Source organism: Dunckerocampus dactyliophorus, chromosome 15, assembly GCF_027744805.1.
Source record: "Dunckerocampus dactyliophorus isolate RoL2022-P2 chromosome 15, RoL_Ddac_1.1, whole genome shotgun sequence".
Taxonomy (NCBI): Eukaryota; Metazoa; Chordata; class Actinopteri; order Syngnathiformes; family Syngnathidae; genus Dunckerocampus; species Dunckerocampus dactyliophorus.
In genome coordinates, this window is record NC_072833.1 from 6,306,817 (window position 1) to 6,334,347 (window position 27,531).

At 43.7% G+C, this 27,531-nt stretch overlaps 4 protein-coding genes across 4 annotated transcripts; 2 read left to right on the forward strand and 2 right to left on the reverse strand.

Moving 5' to 3' along the window:
- The first annotated feature begins 291 nt into the window (after positions 1 to 291).
- Positions 292 to 1,323, forward strand: lyrm5a (LYR motif containing 5a). Its single transcript, XM_054800929.1, has 3 exons — positions 292 to 426; positions 632 to 697; positions 786 to 1,323. Exons 2-3 carry the CDS (start codon positions 653 to 655, stop codon positions 996 to 998), a joined length of 258 nt encoding a protein of 85 aa, XP_054656904.1. The 5' UTR covers positions 292 to 426; positions 632 to 652; the 3' UTR covers positions 999 to 1,323.
- slc5a8 (solute carrier family 5 member 8) lies at positions 882 to 5,708 on the reverse strand. The gene is made up of 17 exons (XM_054800592.1): positions 5,481 to 5,708; positions 5,307 to 5,426; positions 5,165 to 5,230; positions 5,040 to 5,091; positions 4,891 to 4,958; positions 4,783 to 4,821; positions 4,599 to 4,714; positions 3,120 to 3,260; positions 2,916 to 3,045; positions 2,758 to 2,846; positions 2,577 to 2,686; positions 2,450 to 2,517; positions 2,304 to 2,390; positions 2,012 to 2,229; positions 1,828 to 1,931; positions 1,686 to 1,759; positions 882 to 1,608 (listed from the first exon to the last, which is right to left on the reverse strand). Exons 1-17 carry the CDS (start codon positions 5,706 to 5,708, stop codon positions 1,489 to 1,491), a joined length of 1,830 nt encoding a protein of 609 aa, XP_054656567.1. The 3' UTR covers positions 882 to 1,488.
- Positions 5,709 to 6,306: 598 nt separating this feature from the next.
- Positions 6,307 to 25,260, forward strand: utp20 (UTP20 small subunit processome component). The gene is made up of 60 exons (XM_054800011.1): positions 6,307 to 6,494; positions 6,720 to 6,800; positions 6,882 to 6,948; positions 7,041 to 7,173; positions 7,690 to 7,878; positions 8,336 to 8,417; positions 8,493 to 8,630; positions 8,698 to 8,853; positions 9,004 to 9,156; positions 9,228 to 9,362; positions 9,442 to 9,519; positions 9,586 to 9,764; positions 9,840 to 9,995; positions 10,447 to 10,535; positions 11,386 to 11,491; positions 11,587 to 11,737; positions 11,811 to 11,873; positions 11,959 to 12,126; positions 12,192 to 12,268; positions 12,354 to 12,433; positions 12,516 to 12,783; positions 12,858 to 13,046; positions 13,495 to 13,585; positions 13,677 to 13,762; positions 14,154 to 14,279; positions 14,372 to 14,538; positions 15,154 to 15,362; positions 15,450 to 15,593; positions 15,664 to 15,743; positions 15,822 to 16,054; positions 16,303 to 16,447; positions 16,530 to 16,617; positions 16,688 to 16,831; positions 16,908 to 16,961; positions 17,036 to 17,188; positions 17,279 to 17,434; positions 17,646 to 17,786; positions 17,866 to 18,003; positions 18,072 to 18,211; positions 18,279 to 18,361; positions 18,440 to 18,765; positions 18,844 to 18,983; positions 19,055 to 19,211; positions 19,283 to 19,381; positions 19,456 to 19,623; positions 19,696 to 19,862; positions 19,937 to 20,084; positions 20,160 to 20,276; positions 20,364 to 20,534; positions 20,706 to 20,837; positions 21,518 to 21,628; positions 21,705 to 21,854; positions 21,926 to 22,108; positions 22,182 to 22,313; positions 22,388 to 22,520; positions 22,594 to 22,778; positions 22,854 to 23,183; positions 23,268 to 23,394; positions 23,951 to 24,096; positions 24,169 to 25,260. Exons 1-60 carry the CDS (start codon positions 6,444 to 6,446, stop codon positions 24,322 to 24,324), a joined length of 8,445 nt encoding a protein of 2,814 aa, XP_054655986.1. The 5' UTR covers positions 6,307 to 6,443; the 3' UTR covers positions 24,325 to 25,260.
- arl1 (ADP-ribosylation factor-like 1) lies at positions 24,496 to 27,451 on the reverse strand. Its single transcript, XM_054800015.1, has 6 exons — positions 27,325 to 27,451; positions 26,677 to 26,814; positions 26,508 to 26,589; positions 25,495 to 25,606; positions 25,249 to 25,427; positions 24,496 to 25,162 (listed from the first exon to the last, which is right to left on the reverse strand). Exons 1-6 carry the CDS (start codon positions 27,326 to 27,328, stop codon positions 25,132 to 25,134), a joined length of 546 nt encoding a protein of 181 aa, XP_054655990.1. The 5' UTR covers positions 27,329 to 27,451; the 3' UTR covers positions 24,496 to 25,131.
- Between the last annotated feature and the right edge of the window lie 80 nt (positions 27,452 to 27,531).

Here is a 27,531-nt window from a genome sequence, read left to right on the forward strand (position 1 = left end):
TTTAATCTAATATTTAACTAACAAAAGAAATAAATCGCCATGACATACCTCGTTATTATTATTTTCATTGGAGTTTTTGTGTTTAAAAAGCAATTACCGCATGGTACGATCAAACACAAAACAAAAGCAAATTTCATATATTCTTGTATTCAGTAGGTACAGTGTAACCTGTGTTTTAATTAATCCCGTTAACGTAATGTTTTGTTTTAAAATAGATATGCCATCGTAGGTTTTACCGTGATTGTAACCACAGACGTAAGAAGAAGTTTACGTCAGGGTTAGTTAGTTTCAGTTTACGACACAAGGAAGGATGTACGGCAGGCTGCTTGGACAGCCACTACCGCTAAGGGCATATAGTGTAGTCAACATTTCCCCTTGACTATTATATAATTTCTATACACTTATCAGATCGACACGTCGACGTCGGTATGTTTATTTATAACAATGTTTGCAAAACTTTGTTTGAGCAGTTTAGATGCGCGTGTTCTAAAACTGCTTGTTAATATGATGCTACTGTTCAGCTAAAGCTAAACCTCTGTGCTCTTTTGTCTTGCCCACACGCGTTCTCCTCTTTTACCACAAGTAGGTATACAGCAATGTACTATCGTTTACGCATTTCTTTTCGTTTCAGGGTTTTCACAACTTCTCTCACATGGCCAACCCACTAAAAAGTGAAGTTATTAGGCTATACAAAAACGTAAGTGCTAACTATTGGCGTCATTCTGTGTTTACTTCCTGTTTTTGAACCGGAAGTGGTGTTTATGATGCATCTTGTGTGTCAAAAGTTGCTGTATCTCGGCCGGGACTACCCTGAAGGATCAGCCTTTTTCCGACAGCGCCTAAAATCGGCCTTCATGAAGAATAAAGATGTGACGGACCCGGAACAGATCAGAAAACTTGTGGGACGTGGGGAGTTTGTTATCAAGGAGCTGGAGGCTCTCTATTTTCTCAAGAAATACAGAGCCATGAAGAAGAGGTACTATGAACCGGAAAAGTAATTAACACACAACTTTACCATAATTATTCACATTTCACGTTTATATATGATCATTCAACAGTGTTTTAATTGTACATTGTAATTTATTAGTACGAACAAAACAGCCATCCAGCCATACATTATCTGTGAGGATTTTGATTTGCCACAGAGGTCATGTCATGTTATGTAATGTACATGGGAATTTTGTGTGAACAGGGTTTGTGACTAATGAATGTAAATGTTTGTACGTTTAGCCTGTATATTTGTAAGTACAGTCTTATATTTAAAATTGTACAAGAAAAATTAAAACAACGCGTGTTAATTAAACAGGTGTAAACAGTGTGTTATGGTGGTAATTGGCTGATTAATTCAACAGCTGCAACTTTGTCCTCAATATCAAACTATAAATGAACAAGCTTGTAAAGAAAGTGTCATGTAATGCAGTTGTGCAATGGTTTATAACCCTTCAAAATTATCTAAGATAGCAGCAGTGTCACAGATCATAAAACGTCTCATGCAGGCGTGTTGCATTTCGTTAAGTCCAGCTCGGTGTCACAGAATGTGGGATTTATGTTGCCGAGGTTCTTCTCTTCGTCTTGTGTCAGGTCAAGATTGCCACTTCGTGACACGTGCTTAAGCAGAAAAAGCAGATAGTGAGAAATTACGACCAGGCTAGTAGTGTATACAAAAATAATTCTGTCTTGAATACCTTCAATATAGAAAAAAGAGTGGTGTCTCTTTTCATGAAGGTCAGCCTTGATTCGATTTGGTGCTTCCAACCTCCTAGGATCAAGAAACATTAAGTTAATGTTTTTTTTAAGATCAAGAAATAAAAAAACAAGTAGTCGTACCTGTGAAAAGGCTGACTAGAAGGCCCAAAATGATGGTTGTTAAGGTTCCGATGGTGCTGAAGTAAAGGTAGGACAGAGAGTACCAGCTATCCGCCAGCAGATTCCTTGCAAAAGGGGAACAAAATACAAATATGCCGTTGAACTTGACTTTAATCAAGGCTCTTTTGTGGTGGATTTCACTTACCTGTCATCACAGAGCTGCACAGGAGAGGCAGCAATGGGGCTGGTGTTTGTCGGCAGAGCAGTGGAGGTCAAGTTGAAGCTGTCCGGGGTGCTGATGTTACAGCCCTCGGTAGTGAGCGACAGGGGTCGGCTCATCTCAGGAGATGGAGGGTATATCTGCGCACCGATGCCCACCCACAGAGACACAACAAGGCCTGCCACCAGACCTGACAAAGCTCCCTGAAAGACATTTGAGTCACTCACAATGCTAAAAAAAAAAGGGAAAAAACATCAATATTGAAGGTTTGACTCACTTTGCAGTTGGCAAACGGAAAGAGGATACCTAGAGAGAAGAGTCCAAGCAACGGACCTCCAATGATGCCAAATATGCTGACGGTGGCCTATGGATGGAGACAGTACTCAATATTGAAGTAGCAAACATTATACTACAAAGCAGTACCTGCAATATTCCCACAATGAGTGAAGCCAGTGCTGCCATTCCAATGCATAAAACACCATATAAAAAGCCTGCAAAGAACATTGTCAGAAGCCGACTCATTTCGCACATGCATACATTTAAAACATACTCAGGACTTTTGAGGTCCGAGACAGCTGCCTCTCCGACATCTGCATGTGTGGTTTAATCAGGTCCTCGACAGTCACTGCAGCCAATGCATTGATGCTGGAAGACACTGTGCTACATTGGATATAATGCATACAAGTTCTAAACCCATTCATGTTACTTGTTTATGTTTTTACACGAATGACCTTAGCGATCCGCTGTAAGCTGCTGAAACAAACAGTCCCGGAAGTCCAGGATAGTCTCCCAAGATGTCCATCACCAAGTATGGCATCAACTACAAAGAGACTGATATTAGGTATCAATAGATTTTTTGTCTCAGTACACATTTCTCGTTTTACTGAACCTGGTCTGGGGCAGACACCATCCCGGACGTCCATGGGTCACAGTTCTTGTACACTGAATAGAGGCACATTCCTGCAAATACTGACGACAGTAAGACGCACCACAGGCCTATCAGGTTGATGAACAATGATCTGTTAAGTCGGAGACATAAACTATTAAATAACCTCAAAATATGGCCAGTCAGCTCAGTAAAAATGAAACTGACCGTCTGGCATGAGTGATGCTCTTGCAGGAGATATATCGCTGAACCTGAGCCTGGTTTATACCGTAGATGCTGACCCAGACAAACGTACCGCCAATGGTCACCGTCCAGAAAGTGTGTCTTCTCAGTGGGTTTGGGTCAAAGCTGTTGAAACATAACATGAGGTAGTCATCTGTGTTTTTCAGGGGTTGGGGGTGGACCTTGGATAATATACTTATAAGTCTATTAGCTTGGTTTTCATTTAAAATTGATTTATTAAAGTATATATAATATATTGAAAATTGAGAAAAATAAACCAAATTCTAACAATTTTTTCAATTTAATGACAAAAATGCGGGCTGTCAAAAATAACGCGTTAACTGCGGTAACTAATTTATTTAATTACGTTAAATTTTTGGATGTAATTAGCAGCACCACAGCAACCATGCCTCTGTTTTGACGGTAGACTGAATCACCAGTGGAGCGTCCCCCCACAGTCACACTGACGCTCTTTTACAACTTGATTCTGACCTGGACACATCAACAGCAGTACAATTCCAACACCATATACTGTATGTATCTCCTGTATGTATCTCCAACTCACACACATCACTGTAGTCCGTTCATCCCGTGAACGACACTTCCTCATTCCCATTGCAATGCATTCAGGGACACTTCGAACATTCCAAAAACGTCACATAGACGTGTGCGTAAATGAACAGGGCGATAAAGAAAAACATGAAGTGGATATTCGTATCACTCACTTCGTAAATCTTAATTTGGGTGTACAATTTGCTACGTTCAAGTATGCTGGAAAATACACTGAAAACAAGTAAATTTGCCTTAAATTACGTGATGTCTTTGAACACAACTCCTCGACGGTTTAAAGTGAGATTTAAACTCTGCCACTGTTAGACTAGTGTAAGAAAAATATATTTTCAGACTTGTGTGGCATCTTTCATATATATAATCCTGTTTTGTCATTTATCTTTCTGTTCATTAAATACAGTAAAAATGGGCATATTTCAGACACACTGGCAAATGGTGAGCAATCATTATTAATTAATTTAACAACTATGATTAATCTGATTAAAATGTTTAATCATTTGAAAGCCCTACAAAAAATATGTATATAATAGTATATTTTAAAAGTAAAACAATGTTAACTCATCAGGCTGTCAGGTTCTTTAGTGTCATCTCGTGGCCAAAATGGGTAATGACAAGTCAGTTCGGTTCAGGCCTTTAGTTTAATGAGCTCTAAAACCAGAACTGTATTAAAAATTCAGCATTTGCTCAGTTTTTATAAAATATGTAAATATTAAATTACTTTTTCAAACAATTATTTTCTTTTTATAAAGGCAAAACAAATCATAAACTATTTTTCTTGTTTAGTTGTTTAGTGCTATCTAGTGGCTAAAAGCAATGATAACAATGATTGAAAGGATGTTCACGCTTTTGTTGCATGAGAAATCTCTTCCCATATTGTGTTATTAATGTACTCACTCCCAAAAGTTGAGCCTCCCTCCTTGTTGAGCGTCTGACAGGATGGGGCCAACTCCACCTTGCAGGATGACAGACCTGATGATGACTGACAGGAAGCCTGCAAGCATGACCCCAACCTGAGGGGGACACTTAATTTGTATTGAAGCCCACAGAATGTTATCATGTCATGTGAGTAGTTACACACCTGGAACACATCTGTCCACACGACCGCTTTTAGACCGCCCTGTAACGTGCAAAGCAAAGAAAGGTTTTTATCTGCTGTCATTTGAAGAACCTCAGACATTTTCCCTACCATTGAACAGTAAAAGGTGCAGACAACACCAGTGGAAATCACCGCACTCCAAAGATCCATACCAGTTACTGTAATGGGAGGCAGAAAGTGGATGCTTCACTGAGCAAAGCACCTCTGAGAACCTTCAAGTAGGAGTGACGACACCATACCTTGGTTTAGAGCAAGGGCTGGGGTGTAGATGACTATTCCAGTGTACAGAATCTACAACAAAAACAAAGAAATGTATGTATTTCATGTAGATACATTTACTGTATGTGTTGGTATGGTTTCTTACAGTCTGCACGATGAAGAGAAGCGTTCCCAGCAGGCGGGTCGCTCTGTTAAAACGTAGTTCCAGATACTTGACAGAAGCATAAACAAATCCATGAGCTTCTACATTTTAAAACTGTCACAATTTTACCATTTCAAATGCTTACTTCGTAAGTGCTGGTGATGGCCAGCTTGTAGAAGACTGGGAGGAACACCTCAGATGTCACTATCATAGTTATTAAATGTGACAGACCATAAAATGCAATACTGCCTCCGTAGCGGTACACCTACAGAAAAACATGAATTATGCATTGTTTTAATAGTTTTAAGATGTTTCATACCTCTGCTGGATTGGAGAGCACCGTGATGGCTGATATGAAGCTGGCAGTCAGTGACAGGGAGACGGGAAGAGCTGTGAGCCTCCGTCCTCCTGTCAAGAAGTTCTCTGAGCTGCTCAGTCCCCTGTCCGTCCACGCGTAATAGACTCCGATGGCAGCGGACAGAGCCAGCATGCAGGCAAACACCACATAGTCTGCAGCCGCAAAAGAGCCAACAACCACGGGGGTCATTCTCACAGAAAGGTCAAATGAAAAAACTGAGAAGTTAGTCAGACGTTGAAGCAAACAGCCCTAAGTGTTTTGTCCTGGAACACTGCAAAAACAGGACTGAAGCCTTTTATGTGTTGTCATAAAGGAAGGGGGAGGTGGACATTCCAGGCAGGTACATGATGAATGGTCAAGCAATCATCCGTCCCCACTGACCACTAAATTGTGGTCCAAGTTTGTATAAAATATGATGAAAATGTTTTGTTTCTTGATAAGGCCTGCATGTTCTTCAAATGCTGTCCTTTAAAAGTTTTTGTGGAGGAGTGTCATTAGTAGCTCTGCTAGCTAAAACACCCTTTTTTGCATTCTGCTTCAAATTGTTACAAATATACACATTTTGTACAAGTTATTAAAGTATAATGAGTTACTCTTGACTATCCAGTGTCAAACGAGAACTCTAATGTTTATTTGAAAATTTTCGGGGGTGGGAGGTGCTTCAAATTGTCTGCCTAAACGAAACCGGAAGCAAAGGCAGGTTAGGCTCAAACGAAAACGGAAGTAAATTAAACGGAGTCATCTTGCTTGCTTGCTTACCACGCGGATGTTTTTTTCCCATGATGCTTTGGCCATCATGGCTGCCCCGTGCTGTCGGCATGTGAATAAACATTTTGGGAGTTTTAAAAACTAATTTAAGTCCTAGATTAATATTTTTAATCGCGGTACGACATCGGAACATAAGTGGATTGGATACACGCAAAGATGAAGATCAAATCCAAGTCTTCCTATCACAAATCTGAGAACACCTACAGGGTAAGAGTCCAAGAGCACATTGTTAAACTGAAGTATAAACACTTTCTACAAGAGTAGCTAAACTTTTGTCTGTTTAAAGTGTTAGGTGCATTCCTTCAAGCAACATTATGTAATACTATGCAAGCTAATGTTGTCTATTTACGTGCATTCCTGCTAGCTAGCCCAACATAACTAGCTTCGTTATGTGTATGCTAACATTCCAAACCACTGTATTTCTTCTTGCAGTTTCTCACTTTTGCTGAAAGACTTTCCAATGTCAACATTGATGTCATCCACCGCATCGACAGAACGGGATCATACGCAGAGGCAAGCCCTGATAAAACAAAGTACATCCAGTTAAATCCACTTCCCTACCCCACTTTAATTGGTGTATTTTTTTACACGCAGGAAGTAGAAACCTATTTCTTCGAAGGCCTGACAAAATGGAGAGACCTCAACTTGACGGAAAATTTCAGTATGTATATGTATACGTATATCTATATGCATATACTGCTCGTTATGATTGTTTTGCCACCTGTGATCATAGATAATGCGTTTGTTCTCCAGCTACGTTTTTGAAGGAGGTCTCCAACAAGAGCCAGTCATTCAACATGTTGGTTTTCCATCAGAAGTTCATAGTGGAGAGTCTAAAAACACACTTAGCTGTCAAGAGCAGTCTTGCCTATGAACCTCTGCTCGAGTAAGTGGTCTTTATTTGCGTTTGTGTGTGTGTGTGTGTGTGTGTGTGTGTATATAAACCAGGGTGGGGGTAAAATGCCCAACAACGTCCAAACGCTCCAAACCAAAAACACACAACCACCATAAAACAAATGCAATGGCAAAATGCTGCAGAATCACCAAGGGAGCCAGACCCAAGTAAATTGGTTGCTCTATAAAATTGTAAAATATTACAGCCAAGTGTTTAACAAAGACATAAAGAAAAATGTACCTTTTTTCTGGGTACCCCGCTCATGTCGTTACGGACAGATAATCAATTGTTTCCTCTGGTAACATGGCAGACGTCCGTGTTCTTCCATGAACGTGCAACATTTCTCTCATGCAGTGTTTTTTGGGGTTTGTGTGTGTCTTTTTGGCATTTGCAGCATTTATTTTTGACCTTACGTTGTGTGATTGCAACATTTTTAACTGTTTTATGTGTTTCTGCGTAGATAACAAAAAGCAAATCTGACTCCATGTTTTAATTCTTCATTTCCAGCCTCGTGGTGCAGCTGGCCAGAGACCTGCAGACAGACTTCTACCCGCACTTCCCGGACTTCTTCACTTTGATCACATCAATGCTGGACACTAAGGACACAGAGGTGCTGGAGTGGGCTTTCACTTGCCTCTCCTACCTGTACAAGTACCTGTGGCGGCTCATGGTGAAAGACATGGTCAACATATACAGGTGAAACCATTTGATTAGACATAGTGCGCCGCATCTATTCGCTGTTCATAATTGTCACGGCGTTGGCCTGCGTTTTTAAATAATGATCATAATAATGAATAAAGTCTCATGTGCTGCCAAAACTATAGTGCATCAAAGTCAATGTTATTATGAATTACTGAGCTCGTCAAGGCTGCAATAACCTCTTCCCAAATATTTTTAAAAATTAGGTGCATAGTGAAAATATTGGATATTTTTTGTTTTTACCATTGAAAAATAATTGTGGGTTCTTTTAACTAAAAGGACATAAAAACCTAAACATTTTTAAATTATTTATACATACAGTATATAGGCTTTGTTAGGAAGTGGAAATAAATATATATATATATTATTAAGTAACTAAACGTTATGACTGCACTTTTATGAACGGGTAAAAAGTGTAAATTCATGAAGTGGCCGCGTTTCTACCCCTTTTCAGCTTGTACAGCACACTATTGGAGCACAAGAAGGAGCATATCCGCAGGTTTGCAGCAGAGAGCTTCACGTATCTGATGAGAAAGGTGGGTGACAGACAATCCAACTGGCCTCCACACAGCCCTCATCTTTTCTTGAGTATGCATGTTTGTGTCCCGCAGGTTCCAGATCTCGATGCCCTCCTCACTCACGTCTTCTCTGACCTGTGCCAGCACCCTGACAAGGCAGAAGGAGCCGGCCAGCTGTTGTTTGAGATGTGCAAAGGAGTCCGGCACATGTTTCACTCCTGTGCTGCAACAGTGAGGCCCTACAATGTTAGAGATATATCCTGCCCTCAGTCATACTGACACACGTTTACTCTCCAAGGCTGTACCCACTGCTTTGCGGAAGCTCGGACCCACAACCAGCCCGGGAGTCCCTTTGCCGTGGGACCTGGTGCGAGATGCTTTGGATCACACAGCCCGGGCTGCAGCCAGTTATGTAGAGAAGGAGCACTGCTTGGTTTTTTGGGAGTCGCTACAGGTATGACATGCAAGTTTAATGTTCTCTTCAGAAATTCTCCATTCAGGACATGTTTGTGCTTTATTTCTAGTTATTTTTAGCCCTATTGTTTGGCCGTTTTAGAAGAGTAATGTCTAAAAATGTTTGCTAAACCTGTCTTTTAATCCACAGGCCAGTGTGGCAGAGGTCTGTGCTGTCATGGAGGCCAAGGGAGAAGAAGCTGGATCAGCAGGAGAGCAGCTCCATAGGCTGCTGTTCATCCTCCACACCTTAGTGTCTCACAGAGATGGAGAAAAGATCACTAAGCCGGAGGACGTCTGCCAGGTACAAGGAGAACACACAAAAAACACATTTCAAGTGCACATTGTCACCTGGTGTTGTCTTCTGTCTTCTAGACCGTGTTGCGTCTGATTCAGAGTGCGGCACTCCCAGCTTCCTGTTCGCGGCAGCTTCTCCAAATTGTCTCTTCCTTGCTCCTCGGGGAGAACGTCAGCCTCCCCAGGGCTCTTATCCAGGAGATAATCCACAAAGTACACTCACTCACGTTAGATTTTAGACCTAATGATGTGGTCTGTTTGCATCTCATGTCCTGACATCTTGATCGTTTAGGTGTTTGGCAGCACAGTGGGAGAAGATCTGATCCTGGAGTTCACCAAGGAGATGTTCACCATGAAACTGTTTGAGCAGGTAAGTCATCACCACCTTTTGTCTGACTTGTCTTTCCCCAACATTCACCCATCTGTCCACCTCCAGCTGTTCTTGCCCACTCTCCTGCGCTTCACCGCTGGCTTGTTTGCCTGCGGCGACCCCCTGTCCCGCCACCGCGCCCTGGAGGTCCTAGTCAGCCTCATCCTGGCCAAAGCCCCGCCCCCTACAGATGGCTCCATGGCCTTTGAGACATACCCACTGCTCTTCACAGGACAGACCACCGGGTAAGTTTCACAAATCATCTGCACAAGTTAGCGTAAGTAAATTAATTCAGTGGTGTATTTCTCACACTGTGGCAGCGTGTTCATTCACAAGGAGGCGGGCAGTGGGACGCTAGAGCAGCCCGCAGTGCCAGAGATGGTCCTGTCTCTCATTGCGCTTCCTGAGCAGCAGAACGGGCCTATCGCGGATCTATCGCTACCTTGGCGTGCACTAGTGCTGCTGCCACACCTCAGGTAACATACACATATCTGTATCTTAAAGATATACAAGATTGTCATGCGCCATTTTCCAACAGTGCTATATGTTTATTTTTGCCCTGGTGGTATGATGGTACACACTGCTGCCTTTTGTACAGGCCAGGGGCCTAACACCCAGCCATTGGAGATGTATCATGCTGGTCCCAAGCCTGCATAAATGAAAGAGTTTTGTCAGGAAGGGCATTGATTTTCTAATACAGGGGAACCTCCAAAGGCCAACATAATCCCTTCCTTAATAATTACAAGTTGTTCTAATATCAAAACAAATGTTTTAACATTACTACTGTCATACAAGTCACATCACTTGCCTGTGTTGCAATAAGTTCCATGTTGTGTGGTTGCCATCACACTGGAAATAATACCTTAATCCTTTTAGAAGCTCCACTCTGTTTTGATTTGATGACTTCATGGATCTTTTGTTTTGCAGGCCTCTTGTTGCGGCTAATGTCTTCCCCGCTGTCACTTCCTTTTTAAACCACCTCTTGTGTGAAATCGAGTTGGAAAAATTGGGAAAAGGTATTTGTTTTATACTTCTTTTGTCCAAAGTTTCGTAGTAGGAATGTGCAATGTTTGGGCAAACAGGAGTAGATGATAGCATAGAAAGCCAAGTTAGTTTTGGCTGTTTATTACGGTATTCCTATCAGTTACGATATCTACCTTCCACAAGACTGTTTACACCCGTTTCTCCAAACCAGGGGTTGGGAACTTTTTTGGCTAAGAGGGCCATGACAGCCACATATTTTAAAATGTATTTCCGTGGGAGCCATATCATATTTTTTAACATTAAATAGAAGTGCGTGCATTTTTAAGCGAGACCAACAATTTTATAATATAATAAATCTCTGAATTTATTCTTTTTAATAACATTGTTCCACTGAAGCTATCCAATAATAAATAAAATACTTCTTTCCATTAATGCGACTTCTGATGCTGCATGGTTTTGCACCGCACTCCGTATCTTTCTTTCTTTTCGCCATCTTCTTCGTCAGAAGGGTTGGCTCTGCAGAATTAGCTGGCTGACTTTGATTAAGGGAGGGAAGTTGACTTCTTGACCTTTCGATGACCCGGGTAGGCTGCCGCATTATCCGGTAATATTCGAGTTTTGATGTCTGACCCGGAAAATATGGGAAGGACAGCTGGCATTGGCTCTGGCCACTCGCATTGAATTAAAATGCATAAGAAAGTTTTATATTTTGAATGTGATTTCTGTAATGTTTTACTTGAAAATGCCAGCGAAAAAGTAAATACCGGTAAATAAATACTTTTGACGGTGTTTAGAAATGTCTGAGAGCCAGATGCAGTCATCAAGAGCCACATCTGGCTTCCCTACCCCTGCTCTAAACGTTTGCCGTTTCTGCCATTCTAGCTGGTCTGTTTGTGGCCACACAAGCACTCAGCTGCCTCCTCACTCTGGATAGCTCCGCCCAGCTGCTATCTTTGGTCCCCGTCAACAAAATCACCTCCATCCTCCGGTTAGAATATTGCATTACAGTATTACAATGAATTATACAACCTTGCAGTCATTCAATAACCAGAACAAACTCCATATTGTTGTGTGTTTGTGCAGGAAGTTCCCATCAGAGTTGGCATCCCTTCTGTTAGGAGACCTGTATTACACCCGCCTCTCCCTCAGTGGTGCTTCGGAGCACCTATCCCATGATGCACTGCAGGATATTTACCAGATCCTGCAGGGCAACCTGTCCTCCAACATATCAAAGGTGTTGTAGCTTACCAGAATGACTGCATGATTTTGAAAATACTTTATTTTCTTAATATGATCGTCTCTTTTAGATGCGCCTGCTAACCCTGAGGCTCTTTTCGCAATTCGAGCCACAGCTTCCTGCTCCGGAAGAGGTGCCACACTCACGCGTTCAGTCCTTATCAACAGTTGTTGGCAGATTTACAGATCCCTGTGCTTTTTTTCGTCCTTCTCTGCCAGCCTGATGAGAATGTGGACGTGCAGTCGGTGTTCGCCTTGTGCCTGCAGGCGGAGCTGGTGCCAGCCTCAGTTCAGGACTATCGAGAAAAGCTGCTGCATTTGCGGAAGCTGCGGCACGACCTGGTGCAACGCAGCCTGCCACAGGGGCCCTGCGGAGCCTTCCAGCAGGTAGGAATGATACATTATATCCTCAAATGTGCAGCAAGTGTTGATCTTGTCTTTGTGCCTTCCAGGTGCCGCTACGTTACCTCCTAGCAATGCTGTTCATAAACTTCAGGCCACTATGGGATCCTGTCATTGAACTTCTTGGGTTAGCATCACATTTATACACTTTAAAATTAGCGGTTTGTCTTTTAAAAAGTAGTGTGGAAGATTGATGTTGATGGTTTGTGCAGGAGCCACGCTAGAAGTATGGACAACAAAGACTTCTGGATGGTGTACCATGAACATCTGGTGAATGTGGCAGGATTAGCCGGTATGGATTCTGGTGCAGCAATGAAGTTGGAGGCTTCTTCTCCTCCTTGACAAAACCAACACCCCTCCTCTCTGTGTTGTAGAAAAAGAACTACAGGAGAGCAGTAATGACGATGAAAGCAATGATGAACTTGAAGCCATGGACCTCCAGGGTGAGTCGGGTTGCGACGTCATCGAAAGCGGCGATGTGGGGGTGCTGTTCTTGCAGCAGCTCAAGTTGGCCTCGGATGCCAATGACAGGACGGACTTCCCCAACTTCCGGAGCCTGATGTGGCGCGCCATGGCCCAGTTCCCGGACAGGGTGGAACCCCGCAGCCGGGAGCTGAGCCCTCTGCTGCTTAGGTTCATCCGGTAAGTGTTTATGATGACCCATTTTAGTCAACTCGATAACAAAACTCTTGACTCTGAGATGGCGCTGTTTCCAGGAATGAGTTTTACCCTGCAGACCTGCTGGTGGCACCCACTCAAGACCTGAGAAAAAAGAACAACGCCCCCTTGGAGGTGTCGACTGCAACTGTGGAGGGAGAGGACGAGCAGGGGGAAGAAGAGGAAGGAAATAACGAGGAAGAGGGCAAACAGCAGAGGAAAGCACCACCACGGAGAGCAGCCGCAAAGTAGGACTTTGAGGACAATTATGCATACTGTAATGCTAAAAAAGTATATATAAATAAAAATGATAATAAATTAAGCAACAGTTGTAAAATATTAAAAACCACAAATAGGACAAAAAAAATACAGATTAATTTAGTAAAATGTTCATTGATATATTTATTAAATTGGCAAATAAATTCATTATTTATTTTAGGACCAATATATTTATTTATATATTTCAAGCCTTTTCATATTTTATTTATTTTTCACTTTTTATCAGTATTTGTTCCAGTCCAGTTCAAAAGTGTAAAAAGTCGAGAAAAAACTTTTGCTTAATGTCGCATCATTCTTGGTTGCCTTCGGGTGGCACAGAAAAAGCTGCAACATCAGAACTATTTAGATACCAGGGGTCTTCGTCTGAAGTTTACAGAATGAAGGCCAATTGTAACTGTGTTACATTTCCACTTCCAGACAGCTGATCGTCCACCTCAGTGTTTTTGCCAAGTTCACCAACCCCCGCTCACTCTACATGGAGAGCAGCCTGAGAGAACTTTATAACCAAGTAATGGCCTCAAATGACCATGTGTCTTTTATGCTTTGCTTGATTTTTAAATGGTTCTAATTAAGGTCATCTTGTGTGTTTCTGCTCTCAGCTCCTCTGCCATCAGGATCAGCAAATTCAGCGAGTCGCTCTGGAGTGTGTTCTCACGTACAAAGACCCAAACATAGTCCCGTACAAGTAAGTTATGAAGCTCTTTTCTTTTTTCTTTTTTTTTTTTCTCCTTTCATCAATGAGCCCTTTGTGAGCATCTTGGATGGGAAGCTCAAGGAATGCTGATTTGGGGTTCCAGTGGTTATTTAGCTATCGCTTTACCAAACGTTTAATTGGTCCAGGAGGTTCGTATTACAGATTGTTGTCTCAAATGATGTCAATTCTGGACAAAGAATCCGCTTTTTCCTGTTTCAAGCATCAATCTTCCATGTTTTTTACCATACAGGACAGCTCTTTAAAGCAATGAATGTATTCTGATGCCTTTCTGATGCAATTCAGTGGAGTATACAGCAAAACTAAGTCTACAGTATTAAGTAAAACAAGTATAGTTTGATATTATACATCTGTGTGTTTTCAGGGAGAATTTGGGGAGGCTGCTAGACGACAAGCACTTCAAAGAAGAAATTGTCCATTTTAACATTTCAGAGGAAACAGGAGTTGTGGATGCTTCCCACAGAGCTGGACTCGTTCCATTACTCATGAGGTATCGTTATGTGTGTTACGTGTGTGCGTGTGCGCATGTGTGTGTGTTTGTTAGCCCACCTTCTCTTCATCCGTTTTGTTTTTTTACCCCAGGATCCTGTTTGGTCGTCTGCGCAGTAAAGGCGGTAGTCGGTTCCAGGGGAAGGCCAGCGCCACCTCACGCTCCTCCATCATCCTGCGCTTCCTGGCCAGTTGCCAGACAGAGGAGCTGGGGATGTTTATCAACCTGCTGCTGGAGCCCGTCTGCCATCATAGCCAGGGTAAGGAAACTGGAAACGCATCCCCCTTGTACCGTATTGCCTTGAAAAGACCTGCTAGATTTAGATTTAGACATGCAAACTTATATGTAAATCATGTGAGTCTGAGCTTTTCTTCCTGTCACTCACGCCAGTCTGCTCAGAAAGTGTCTGAAAGGTTGGGCAATTTAGCAAACAAAAGAGGAGGAGTTAAAGTGCAAATTTTAAGTGAACTGTCAAGCTGCTAAGACATTTATTTATTTTTATTTTTATTGCAATCTCTACTACCAGTTGTAATTTCACGGATATTGAAAATAATTTTTTTTTAGTCTCATAAAATGTTTGTACAATGGTTTCGTCTTATATTCCGGTCAATAAGGTAAAACAACAACAAAACATCTATTGTATATAACCATATATAACATAAAATGTGTCCAAATGGAGCAAAATTCCAACTAACAAAAGGAATTGGGGACTAAAACTCGTAACAGACGACATAAAGGATAACAATAATTAAATAAATATGCGCCATTAAAATATGGTGAATAATGATAAGAAAAATACTCCGCATTTGCTGAATTTAGAAATGTCACATAGAGAGGTTTGTGTATAAATTGAATATAATTGTTTCTTGTTCAGGTTCCTGTTTGGCTGCAGTGGAGAGAGCGGTAGCCGAGACCGACATAGGTGCTGTGCTGCCGCTGGGCCGTCAGCACAGCCTGTTGAACATCATCGACGTAGTCATTCAGAAGCTGGGCCACTACATCGAAACCTACCTGCCCGAAGTGCTGCAGATCCTACTGTGTGTCACCGCCTCGGTGTCCACCATACTGGAGAGGAGGGAACAGGTGCGAGATGAATGATGATGTTATGTTTTTTATTGTTGTGACCCACTCGTCACAAGCTGTGAAATGAGTGCTGAGTTTGTTGTATAGGTGCGGCCCGGTTGCATCAGTCCTCTGAAAAACCTGAGGCGTCTCGGCATTCTGAGGGTCCAGGATTTTTTTGACAACTTTGAGACCTTCAGCTTTGTCCCCGATCAGCTGGACGGCACCTTCATGGCCATTGTCTGGCCTCAGGTGAATGTGAAATTGCTCATGCTGCTTTAAAAAATAAAGTCTTGGTTACTCATGAGTTTTATTTCTCCAGTTGAGTCGCCTCAAAACAGAGAGCACATACTCGCCCACTCCACTACTGAAGCTCATCCATGTGTGGTGCAAAAATGCCAGGTCTGCTTCGGTCACATTCCCATCTTTCAGTGTAGCCAAATTATAGTGACTCATTCATCTTGTGTGGACGTGTCTTAGGTACTTCCCGCTTTTGGCCAAGCAGCGCCCAGACCACCCTGACTGTGATGTCCTCCTAAACGTCTTCGCCCTCCTCTCTGCCAAGAACGTTTCCCCAGTCACCATCGCCGTGGTTATGGACATAGCAGAGTCCCTAGCAACCACAGAGGACTTTGTCGCCACGGAAATGGAAACAGAGATGAGCATAGACGGCTGTGTGTTCCCACAGCCTGCAGAGGGCGGCCTCGCTGCAGGTTTGTTAAGGGCATTACAATTTTACAAGCAAGATGTCTTTAATTTTGTCCTAAACATTTTTTTTCAAAAATGTCTTGTGAAAGAAGTGTTGCCATACAGTCAGGGTTGTCTTATATTCCAGTCAATATGGCATATCCTTGATTGGGAGACTATAAGAGCAATCTCCATGCAATTATGGCCCCTTGTGACGGTGAATATATTATTGTACTATTACAGCATCTTCAATGTGGACAAACATCTCTTTCAGACTCATTAACACAAGGTTCCAGGCTGCTCCTGCCTCACATCTCCACCCTGCTGCAGTACCTCAGTGGAGTGGTCCGCAACACCGACAGGCTCAAGAAGAAAAAGTTCCGCGCGCAGGTGTCGAAGGAACTCAGCATCCTTTCCAAGTGAGTTCATATTGCTTCATCCATCCTCTCCTCTTTCATATGCAATTCAAGTCTGATTGTTTTTTGGTAAATATCTCGCCAGGATCAGCCGATTTGTTAGTGATAAGGAGCAGAGTTCAACACTCATCAGACTCTTACTGCCTTACTTGCAAAAAGGCAACAACCCTCAAGTAAGGGATTCAGCATCACATACAGTACTTGTTGTACATGCCCTGAATCACTTCACTCTGTTTATTTCAGGAGACAGAACTCGATATCCTGGCCACCGTGCAGAACCTGCTGCAGCAGTGTGTGCAACCCTCGGCCTTCCTGCAGCAGCTCAGCAAGCTCTTCTCTGTCATTCACAACAAACTGCCCAGGCAGGCGCTCACCAGCGTCTTCCAGGTACACACGGACAGTGGAGCATCTATTGCTGATGTTATAATATGTGCACTATTATAATCCTCCATCTGACTTTTAGACACTGTCAGACCTGGATCCTTCGCTTACATACATTACTGACATGGCCTCAAAAGTAAGACTACACACTTACTTTACATAAAAAAGGATTTATTTCGCTCATATTTAACACTAGCTGCAACTCTGCAGCTCAACGCTTTCGACAGTCGCCACTTGGACGAGATTTACTTCGACGTGCGCCTGACAGCTTTCCAGGACACCACCAGGCACGTGCGAGAGATGAAGACGTTAGACCTTGACTACATCGGCACAGTCATACACAACTGCTTCCACACTTATGAGGTGTTGACAGATTAGCACTGAATTGTTGTTGTTTTTTCCCCCACTTCCATTTTATGAAATTTAAAGCTACATGTTTTTAAATCCCTGCAGATTGGTGATATGTCTCTGGGAGACAACGCCACCTTGTGTCTGTCAGCAATAATAAGCCAGCTGGCAGAAGTTGGCGCCGGAGAGCAGATCTTCAGGGACGTTGTCCAGCACACCATTTTGAACGCCGTGCACAAGGGGCTACGCAGCAAGACAGAGGTAATGGCCAGCTGCATCAAGAAGTAAATGCTAAATATTGCAATGGTGTATATGCCAAGACTGGTGGAAAATCAATGAACGTTAATACAAGACTGCTTTCAGATGCTGAAATATTGCTTTATTTTATTAGTTAATTTTACAAAATGTACTAAACCCGTCACAATTGTCCATAGAAGTTTAAATAAAAGCTTTATGTGCCCTTTTCTGTCAGAGCGTGCAGCATGAATACACCACTGTCCTTGCCTGCCTGGTGAAGACCTTTCCCTCAAAGAAGGAGTTCCGAGACCTGGTGCAGCTTGCCGACTACAATGACCCAGAGTCGGACTTCTTCGAGCACATGAAGCACATTCAGGTAGAGTGACTCCTTTTCATCTCACCACCTCCCTCGTCAGTAAAAAAAAAAAAAAAAAAGTATTTGTCGTGTCTGTTAGATCCACCGTCGAGGCCGCGCCCTGAGGAAGCTGGCCAAGCAGCTAAACGAGGGCACGGTGTTGATGTCGCCACGTTCGCTCCAGTTTTACATCATGCCGTTCGCCATGACAGCCCTGCTGGATGAGAAGATGCTGAAGGTGCCGCTTGTGCTTTCACCTCACAAGGCATTCATCACACTCCCTATATGATGGTTTCATTTTGGCAGCATGAGAACATGACGTCGGCGTCAGTGGAGGTGGTGGGCGCTGTGTGTCGCCGGTTGACTTGGTCCAAGTACCTCAGCTATCTGAAGAATTTCATTCATATCCTGCAGACGTCGCAGGTTGAGCAGAAGCTGGCTGTCAGGTAGGGAAACGCCCAACTACGGTAACTCCTTTCATGTACGCACTTTTTTTTTAATCGTCACCTCCAGTTTGCTGGTCACCGTCCTTGAGGCGTTCCACTTTGACCACGAGACCCTCAGCAAAGAGATGGAGGCTGCTAAAGCCAGAGAAGGTGAGGTTAATCATTTTATTTTTTAGCTCAAAGGATTACAAAAGACCATTAATGTTCACAATGGTTGTCGTGTTGAAGCGACAAGCACTGCAATGGATGTCGAGGAGGAAGAGGAAGCTGCGGCCGACGAAGCAGAGGCAAGCGATAATGAGGAAGCCATGGACGTCGACAGTGAGCTCCCTCAGAAAGCTTCCTCTGCTGCCAGCATGGAAACCACCGATGGAGAAGAGCGGGTCATCTCTAAAGAAGCTGCCAAAGCAAAGAATCCATCAACTTCCAAGCCTGTGTCGGTTTCCTGCGGGCTGCCACAGAGCAAAGAGGAGCTGGAGGTGCTCATAAACGGCATTCATGAGAGTGTCAATGGCAGCATATTGCCCCGCCTTCATAAATGTCTCACAGCGAAGGTATGAAAGTTTTGTCCATCTGTTTAAGGGATGAAAATACAGAATGTGCACAAATGTTTGTACATTTGTATGTTTTAGGTAAAGCGTGACGATGAGCACAAGGCAGTGAAGTCGAAGGATGTGAAGGATGAGGAAGTGGTGCGCATACCGATAGCCTTCGCCATGGTCAAAGTGATGCAGACTCTGCCGCCACACATCATGGAGGCCAACCTGCCTGGGTACACAACTTGTTAGCATTAAATGCATGCTCCTTGGGGTCGGACTAGTTCTTTTCACGTGTGCTCTCCAGGATCTTGATCAAGGTGTGTGTGCTTCTGAGGAACCGATTCCAGGAGATTCGTGATGCCGCCCGTGGAACCCTGGTAAAGATCATAGAGACGCTGGGCTGCCGGTACCTGCAGTACCTGCTTAAAGAGATGCAGGGTATTCTCGTCAAAGGCTATCAGGTACTACAGAGTGGATCACTCCAACACGCATATGGTGCACTAACTGTGCTGTATTGTCTTCTGTCTTCCAGGTCCATGTTCTGACATTTACTGTGTACCAGCTGCTCTCAGTACTCAGCCCAGCACTGAAAAGCGGCGACCTCGACCTGTGTATGAGCATGCTCATTGATGTAAGAACCTGCCTCATCATTCCCACTTCCCATTGTAGACATGCTGTGTATTTATTGTTGTTTGTCTTGTGTAGATCTTCAACAACGAGCTGTTTGGCGTCATCGCGGAGGAGAAGGAGGTGAAAGGCATCGTCTCCAAGCTGATGGAAGCGCGGCACAGCAAGAGCATGGACTCCTACCAGCTTCTAGCCCAGTTTTGCAGCAGGGAGAGCATCACTAAACTTATTCTGCCACTGAAGGAGGTGGGTAGAGCTTACTGTATGCTCGTACTAGTGTGAAGCAAATGTTTGTTTAAGCACAACTCCTCGTTACAGATCCTTGAGAACTCCTCGAGCCTGAAGGTGTGTAACCGGGTTGCTGCTGTTCTGCGGCGCCTCATTCTGGGTCTGCTTGTCAACACTGGCATGACCTCCAAGGATGTCCTGCTGCTGAGCCACGGCCTAATCAGCCAGAGCCTGCCTCTGCTCACTAAGAAGGACCGGTACGCATTGACAGGCCGTCTAAGTCATCTGTCTAAGTATTCTCCCTTTTATGACACTTCATATGTGTTTGTAGGGAGAAAGCATCTGCTCAACCTCCCCCAGACCCTCGACTACCCCCTCCCAGCTGCCTGCTCCTTCCACCAACCCCAAAGAGAGGGGGCAATAAAGCTCCGGTTAGCAGCCGGACCAACATGCACATCCTGGTGGATGCAGGTCTCAAGGTAGACATCTACTAACATCTGAAAAATAGTTGATTTTTTGGTAGTCCTCAAGCAAATATCTATAATGTTCTCCAGCTCCTACATATGAGCCTGAAGAAAGCCAAAGTAACATCATCTGAGGAGTCTGCTCTTCAGATGTTGGACCCTTTTGTGTTGCTGCTGCTTGAGTGCCTCACCTCCATGCACATCAAGGTGGGAGCATCACAGATTAAGGACAACCACAATGCTGCACAACATCATCAATTACTTCCTTAATCCTCTTCATCCTCCTCCTGTCAGGTGATTACTGAGGCTCTGGTGGCGTTTACATGGCTGCTGAAGTTCCCTCTCCCGGCTGTAAAGAAAAATATCAGCCAGCTGACCGTGCAGCTATTTATCTTGCTGAAGGATTACTCCAAGGCTGGAGCCGCTCGTGGGGAGAACTACCTCCTGGTCCAGAACTGCTTCAAGGTAAGAGCTTCCCAAATTGCATAAAAAGAAATGCTGTGTTCCCACAGGATGTGTACAACTTCTCCACTGGGGGAACAATTTCACTTTTCATTGTGCTACTGAGAAAATTCAACATACAACATACATACGAGTCGACAATCATGCTATAAAATGTTTACATTTGTGTTTCAGACTATCACCATACTGGTGAAAAACGTGAAGAACAGCAAGATTTCACAAACGCAGCTGCAGGTGCTGCTGGGATACGCAGAGGAGGACATCTACGACCAATCACGGCAGGCTACCGCCTTTGGCCTCCTGCAGGTGCACTTAGAACTAAAATGCTGTATTTATAGCCGGAGCATTTATTTACCCAAACCGCAAAGAGGACAGGATGTTAGTTGGAAGCAAGCAAAATTTGAAAACTACTAATGTAAACAACTGAATTTTGGAACTTTCATAATGACTTGGAGGGCATGAGAGAGTGGAAAGGAAAAACACTGCAGTCCTTGAACACGTGGTTATTTATTAACAAGTATATTGCACATAGCAGCAACAGAACCAATGTTGTAATTGTGAGGAGCAAACTGCTTAGCCCGCATTAATACTGTTGATGAGTTCATTGTAAGCAACAGTACGGCAAGTGTAAAACGCAGGAGTTCCACACCACCTGAGTAGTGCAACCAACATTTTATACTACATGCAGAGGTAGATTAAGCTGCTGGATGCTGACCACTTATGATACCGCTAATGCCACTACTGACATCTTGTGGAGTTAAAAAAAAAAAAAAACACAGCCTTGGGAGTTAAATGCCAGTGTTTTTTTGTTGTTGTTTTTATTTTATTTTTTTTACCTTGTTCTAATTAGAGACTCTGGCGGTTATTTGCTTTTGTAGACCACACACGCAGTGAATATAGCAGACTCTGTGGCTAATTGGAGCACTTATGGTAAAAACAAGAGCACTCACTTTCAGTTTCAAAAATATGAACCACTTGTGTCGCAGGCCATTCTGTCCAGGAAGCTCATCGTTCCCGAGATGCAGGAGTTGATGAAGAAAGTGGCCAAGCTGTCCGTCAACGGAAGCAACTCCATGATTCGAGTCCATTGCAGACGGGTGCTGTTGAATATGAGCGTGTGTAAGAACGCCACCAGCTCTCCCCCCTTTCTAAAACAAACATTTTTGTATTTAGATCTATCTAAAGTACCTGCTGGACTATCCTCTGGGGAAGAAGTTGCAGGAACATGTGGACTTTATTGTGGCCCAGCTGACGTATGAACACGACACAGGCCGGGAGTCTGCGCTGGAGATGCTCGCCTACATCTTCCAAACATTCCCTCAGGTATCTCATCTTGTCCAACATCCGGAGACTTGAGAACAAACGCTCACTAAAATGTTGTGTTCTCTTTCCAGAAAATTCTAATGCAGTACACCAACATCATCTTCGCTCCACTGGCACTAGTTATTGTCAATGACGACTCTGCACGCTGTAAAAAAATGGCCGCCCTGGCCATCAAGACCTTCCTGTCCAAGGTGGACGCCAACAAGCAGAACTACCTGTTCTCCTTCATCAGCACCTGGCTGAAAGCAGAGAAGGTACATAACACGCTTTTATTTTGGTAGCTTTCTGATGTGTTTGTGGGTAACTGAGGTTGTTTTGTGTTTGCAGGTGAATCTGCGGCGTCTGGGCGCTCAGCTGTGCGGTCTGTTTGTGGAGGTGGAGGAGGAGAACTTTGCTAAACGCCTTGATGACCTCCTGCCTCTCCTGGAGAAGGAGATCAACCCTGACAACTACGAAGAGGTGAGGCCGTTCTCTTTCCTTTTTGTTATTTATTTCTGCTAACAACAGGGACTATTTGTTTTTTTGTGTGTCAGATTGAGGAGGAGACGGACGAGAAAGGAGCAGACAGGCTGCTGTTCAGTTACCTCACTCTCATCACCAAACTCATCAAACACTGCGGCCTGCTGGAGCTCACCAAGCCTCATGACACCCTTGCCCATATTTGGGGTAAAGCGCCACTTCCTGTCCAGCAACAACCAAAACATGTCCTCTAGTCTTGTGAATCCACTGTTGTCTTTAGGTCACATTGAAGCTCACCTGCGGTATCCCCACTGCTGGGTATGGCTGACCGCCTCGCAGCTCTTCGGCCAGCTCTTTGCAGCCCGGCAAGCGGAGGAGCTGGTGGCGTTGTGGAAAAAAGAGGGAGGCGCGGATTCGCTTTCGCAAGTGGCCGACGCTTTCATCACCACCAATCTGGACAAGAAGGTGCAAGATTAGCTAGGCCCACCCTTTTAGGCAAAAAAAGAAATCTTGTTTCATCTTGTCATCTCTGTCCCGCAGATGAGAGAGTTGGCGTTATCGTTCTGCCATCAACTTCAGTCCAAATTCTTGGACACGGCGTCTGGCGAGCAGGTCATCAAGAACCTCCTCTTTGTGGGCAAGGTCATCTACCTCCTTTCCCCAGAGTCCAATACAGCCGCCTTTGAGGAAGAAATGGAAGAAGAGAAAGAGGATGCAGATGTGGAGGAGGATGAGAAAAATAAGGGAGAGGAGGAGGAAGAAGAGGAGGGCGACAAGGACAACAAACCTCCATCGCTACTTTGGCTGATGAAGAAGCTGTCGCTGATGGCCAAAAGGGAGGCGGCAAATACTCCAAAAGTTCCCCTCAAGGTACAAAAGCAGCTTGGTCGTAGATACCCCTCTGGAGGGGTGCAAAAGATATCATTTTGGTAGCCTGATTAATGTGATCCACAGAGAACCTGTGTGTTTAAATTCCTGGGAGCGATATCGATGGACCTGGGGAAGGAGCGGCTAGGCCCCTATTTGACGACCATCCTCCCTCCGCTATACAGAGAACTGGACAGCACCTATGCAGACCAAGGTACACAATCACTTCACACAGTAATCCATTGTTTATTGTGGTTAATTGGTTCCAGACCCGACTTTGATAAGTGCATTTCCGTGAAGTAGGATTCCTGGTGGAGCATAGAATACGTGTTTACGACCTTCTAAATACGTTTTTTAACATTATTAGGGCCCGCGAGACACGAACGCCGCTTTACACTCGTATTACCCAGTTTAGGAGACGTAATATGAGTAAATAAGCCTTTGAAGGCATAAATAAGACTCGTGCTCATGGGTGTTGCTATACATGTGTTCCCTAGGGGAGCCTGTTGTTCAGTAACATTACTGACACCTTTTGTGGCTAGTGTAGAATACCACATTAATGTCTTTGAATGCCTTATATGTTGTATTTTAGTTCATTTAGCCATTTCTATGCTGGAAAATGCTCAATTTAGGCAAAAAAAATGTAACATTATCTTAAATATGCATATGTTTTGACTAAATGTATTTTTGAAAAACCATTTAATGAGACCGCCAAACGGCGAGGGACGACTGTATTTCCTGAATTAAACCCTCCTCCTTGCCCTCGTCAGACCCCACACTGAAGAACCTGGCTCAGGAGCTCATTGAACTCTTAAAGAAACAAGTAGGACTGGAGAGGTTCTCGCTTGCCTTCTCAGCAGTCCAGAGGCAGTTTTCATTCAGGCGGGCAGCACGTAAACGACACCGAGCCCTGCAGGTATGGACATCAGTTTTGTGACCCTAGAGTTTTGGATCAACCTTGCAGTCTAACAACTGTTCTCTCTCCCAGGCCGTGACTAACCCCGACATCGCTGCAAAGAAGAAACTGAAGAAGCACCAAAATAAAATTGAGGCCAAGAAGAGGAAAATCGAGTTCCTTCGGCCTGGATATAAAGCAAAGAAACACCGCAGCCACGCTCTCAAAGACCTGGCCATGGTGCAGTGAGTCCATATCAGGTGGCCGTGTTTATACCGCTAGTCTCGCAACATTTTTAATGGAAGATTTATGTCTTAATTATGTCAACTGATGAAGACTTTCCTGCTGTAAATGTTTTCTTTGTATGATAACTTTTTTTTTAACTAATCCCAACTAAAAAGAAGTGTCTGTACACAAATGTTACAATCAAGTCTTTACTGTGACTCATCTTCACTGTACAAGCAGATATAAATATGCAACCATAAAACTTTTGAGCATACAGTTAGTGTTCTGTAAATTCACTACTGTGACAAAGCTGCAATCAACAGAACGGATTTGACGACTAAAAATGGGGATGACACAAAACTGGAGGGAAAAATATGCAAATCCATCATAGAAAAACAGCACAGGTCGCATTAACACTCGGTGGCCTCTGACTTTAATGTTGAGCACAGTAATGGCTACAAGTATTGTAGGTATTTACGGTAGAACACTGACTCCTAGTGGAGCTTCATGGCATTTCTTGCAAATTTCAGTGTCTCTCATCTTGATTTTTTTTTTTTTTTTTTACGCAACTAACTTGACCCTTGAGGTGAAAGAAGCCATGTGAAGGCAACTGAATTTATTTCTTTTCTCTTAAAATAAGTAAATGTAGAGAGATTCACTTGTAACCTGCCTAGCACTGTGCTCAAAATTCTTCACACACACACACACTATAAATGAGGCCTTTTCAGTCCAAGGTGTTTGGCCAAAGTAGACCTGAAGCGAGGTCTGTCACAAGGCTTCATACAGAAGGGTCAAAGTTCAGGAGTATTTACAAAACAGGTGGGTCTTTTTTTACTGCCGACTCTTGAGCGAATCCACCAGCCTGTGAAGGAACAAAACCAAAGTAAACACCCATCCTGACTTCCCTTTTCATATTGTTTGTCTTTATCTAGTATTGTAAAAGCATACCACTCCATTGCTTCATCCAGGCCTGTGCCCTTGGTGGCGGACGTCTTGAAGATCTGCCACTTCCTGTCTTTGAGGGCAGAAAGACCCAGAGCGTTGGCCACCTCGGCTGGTGTCATTGCCTGGTCCATGTCTTGTTTGTTTGCGAACACTACCAGGATGGCCTTCTTCAGCTCCTCCTCCTGGATAAAACCGAGCGTTGACTATGAGAACACTGCCAGAGATATTCTATGGATAAATGCGACTCACCTCCAACATGGCCACAAGCTCAGACTTTGAGATGCCCATTCGGTCGCGGTCACTGCTGTCAACGACGTAGATGACTGCGTCTGTGTTGGAGTAGTAACACCGCCAGTAGGGTCTGTGAGAAGACAAAGTCGGCTAAAGAGGCTGTGCCTTAATCTACAATTCTGGGTTGAATGGCGCCCTGGACAGGCCGACGCAGTACCATTACTTTAAAACTATATTAAGTTAGGATGACGAGCTTGGTCATCCAGGATGGGTTCAGAGTAGAGCCGCTGCTCCTTCACAGTGAGAGGAGCCAGTCGAGGTGGCTCGGGCATCTAGTCCAGATGCCTCCCTGGTGACGTGTCCCAGGCATACCCAGCTGGGAGGAGTCCCCGGGGCAGACACCACTACATAAAGTGATGCTAATGCTCCATGCCTTTTATCTTTGGCGCGTTTCTCCTCATCTTCTTTCCCCTTCTTTCTAAATTGTGCACCTGATGGCTTTGACTTTCCCTTTTCCATGTTTTGACGACACAAATTAATCAAACTTAATCATCATCTCCCACCATCAACCAGTCAAGGCTAAACCAACTCATACTGCCACACAATTTCCTCCTTTTTATTTGTTATTGTTGTTGGAGGCTCTTGGCCGGTGAAATAATTACCGATAAGAATGAAATGTTTTATTTTTGACCAATTACTGTTGTAATTTACTTTTTTTTTTACCCTGTAATTAACCTGAAGGCTGAAGCCTAGCAGTGAACTCAACCCCCACTACTTGATTTGGTGTGATCCATGTCACGTGGTGGACGTTTGATGACGTCTGTGCAGCATGGGGGCGAGAGTATCCCGCCTGCAGAGGGCGCCCATCTGCCACACATATTCTGACTTGATGAGGACATGAGCGCCGAGCACAAATAAACTGGATGGTTTTTCTTCTTTCCTCGTCACGGCGCCTCCAAAAGAATGCCACCCTGGGCATTCTCCCATAGCTAGAACCGCCTCTGCTTACCTAATATGTTTTTGATGTGTACCTGATACTTGTCTGTCCTCCCAGATCCCAAACCTGGAACTTCAGATTCTTATATGTGACAGTTTCGACGTTGAAGCCGATTGCTGCAATAAGAAAGAGAAAAAAGTGATAAGTCACACACCAAAACACACTATGTGGTAGGTGACAGCTACATTTAATCATGAACTTACTGGGAATTGTGGTGACAACCTCTCCAACCTGCAGCCGATACAAAATGGTTGTTTTCCCTGCGCCGTCCAAACCCAGGATCAAAATTCTCATCTCCCTGGTACCAAACAAGCCTGAGAAGATACTGGAGAAGAAACCACCTGGAAATAAACACAAGGGGTGGGGCAGCATTAATCGGCTGACATTCTGGAATTCAACCCAAGCAAAAGTAACCTCAATGGATGCAACTTTGTTTAAAGATGATAAAACATACCACTATATGAGTTCATAAACACGAGAGCTTTGATTCTAGCGTCCTCGACAGGTTAGCTCTGTTAGCTGGGCAACCGTAGCCAGGCATGATGGAGTTAAAAGCCACATGTTGTCACACGCTTCGTAATGTAAATGCTTGAGTGTAGATTTAATCAAACCAAGGCTACCGGTGGATGAGTTGTAATATTTGAAGGACTATCCACTTTACACCCAAACAAACAATGCTCTATGCGAAAGCTAACATGACGTTAGCTCGCTTGCTAGTTGAACCACAGTGCTTAAGGCATATGTAAGTTAGCGGGCAAAAACAAAGCACGAGCGCGTTTCTAATAATTAATAAATGGCTAATTCAAGCACATAAATGAACGTATATGATTATGTTTTTAGAAAATACGCACCCATTTTGATAAGACCACGGCGCTTGTATCGCAGGAGGTTGGACTGAAACCTTCTTCCGTGTGGTGACGTGTCATTCGATGGCGTCACGAACGTATTGAATTTTATTTCTCTACATTCAACATATTAAAATAGCACAATTTGGCCCAATTAAGTCAGATAACTAAAAAGAGAAATAATACAATGTAATTTTAATTCACTCATGACCG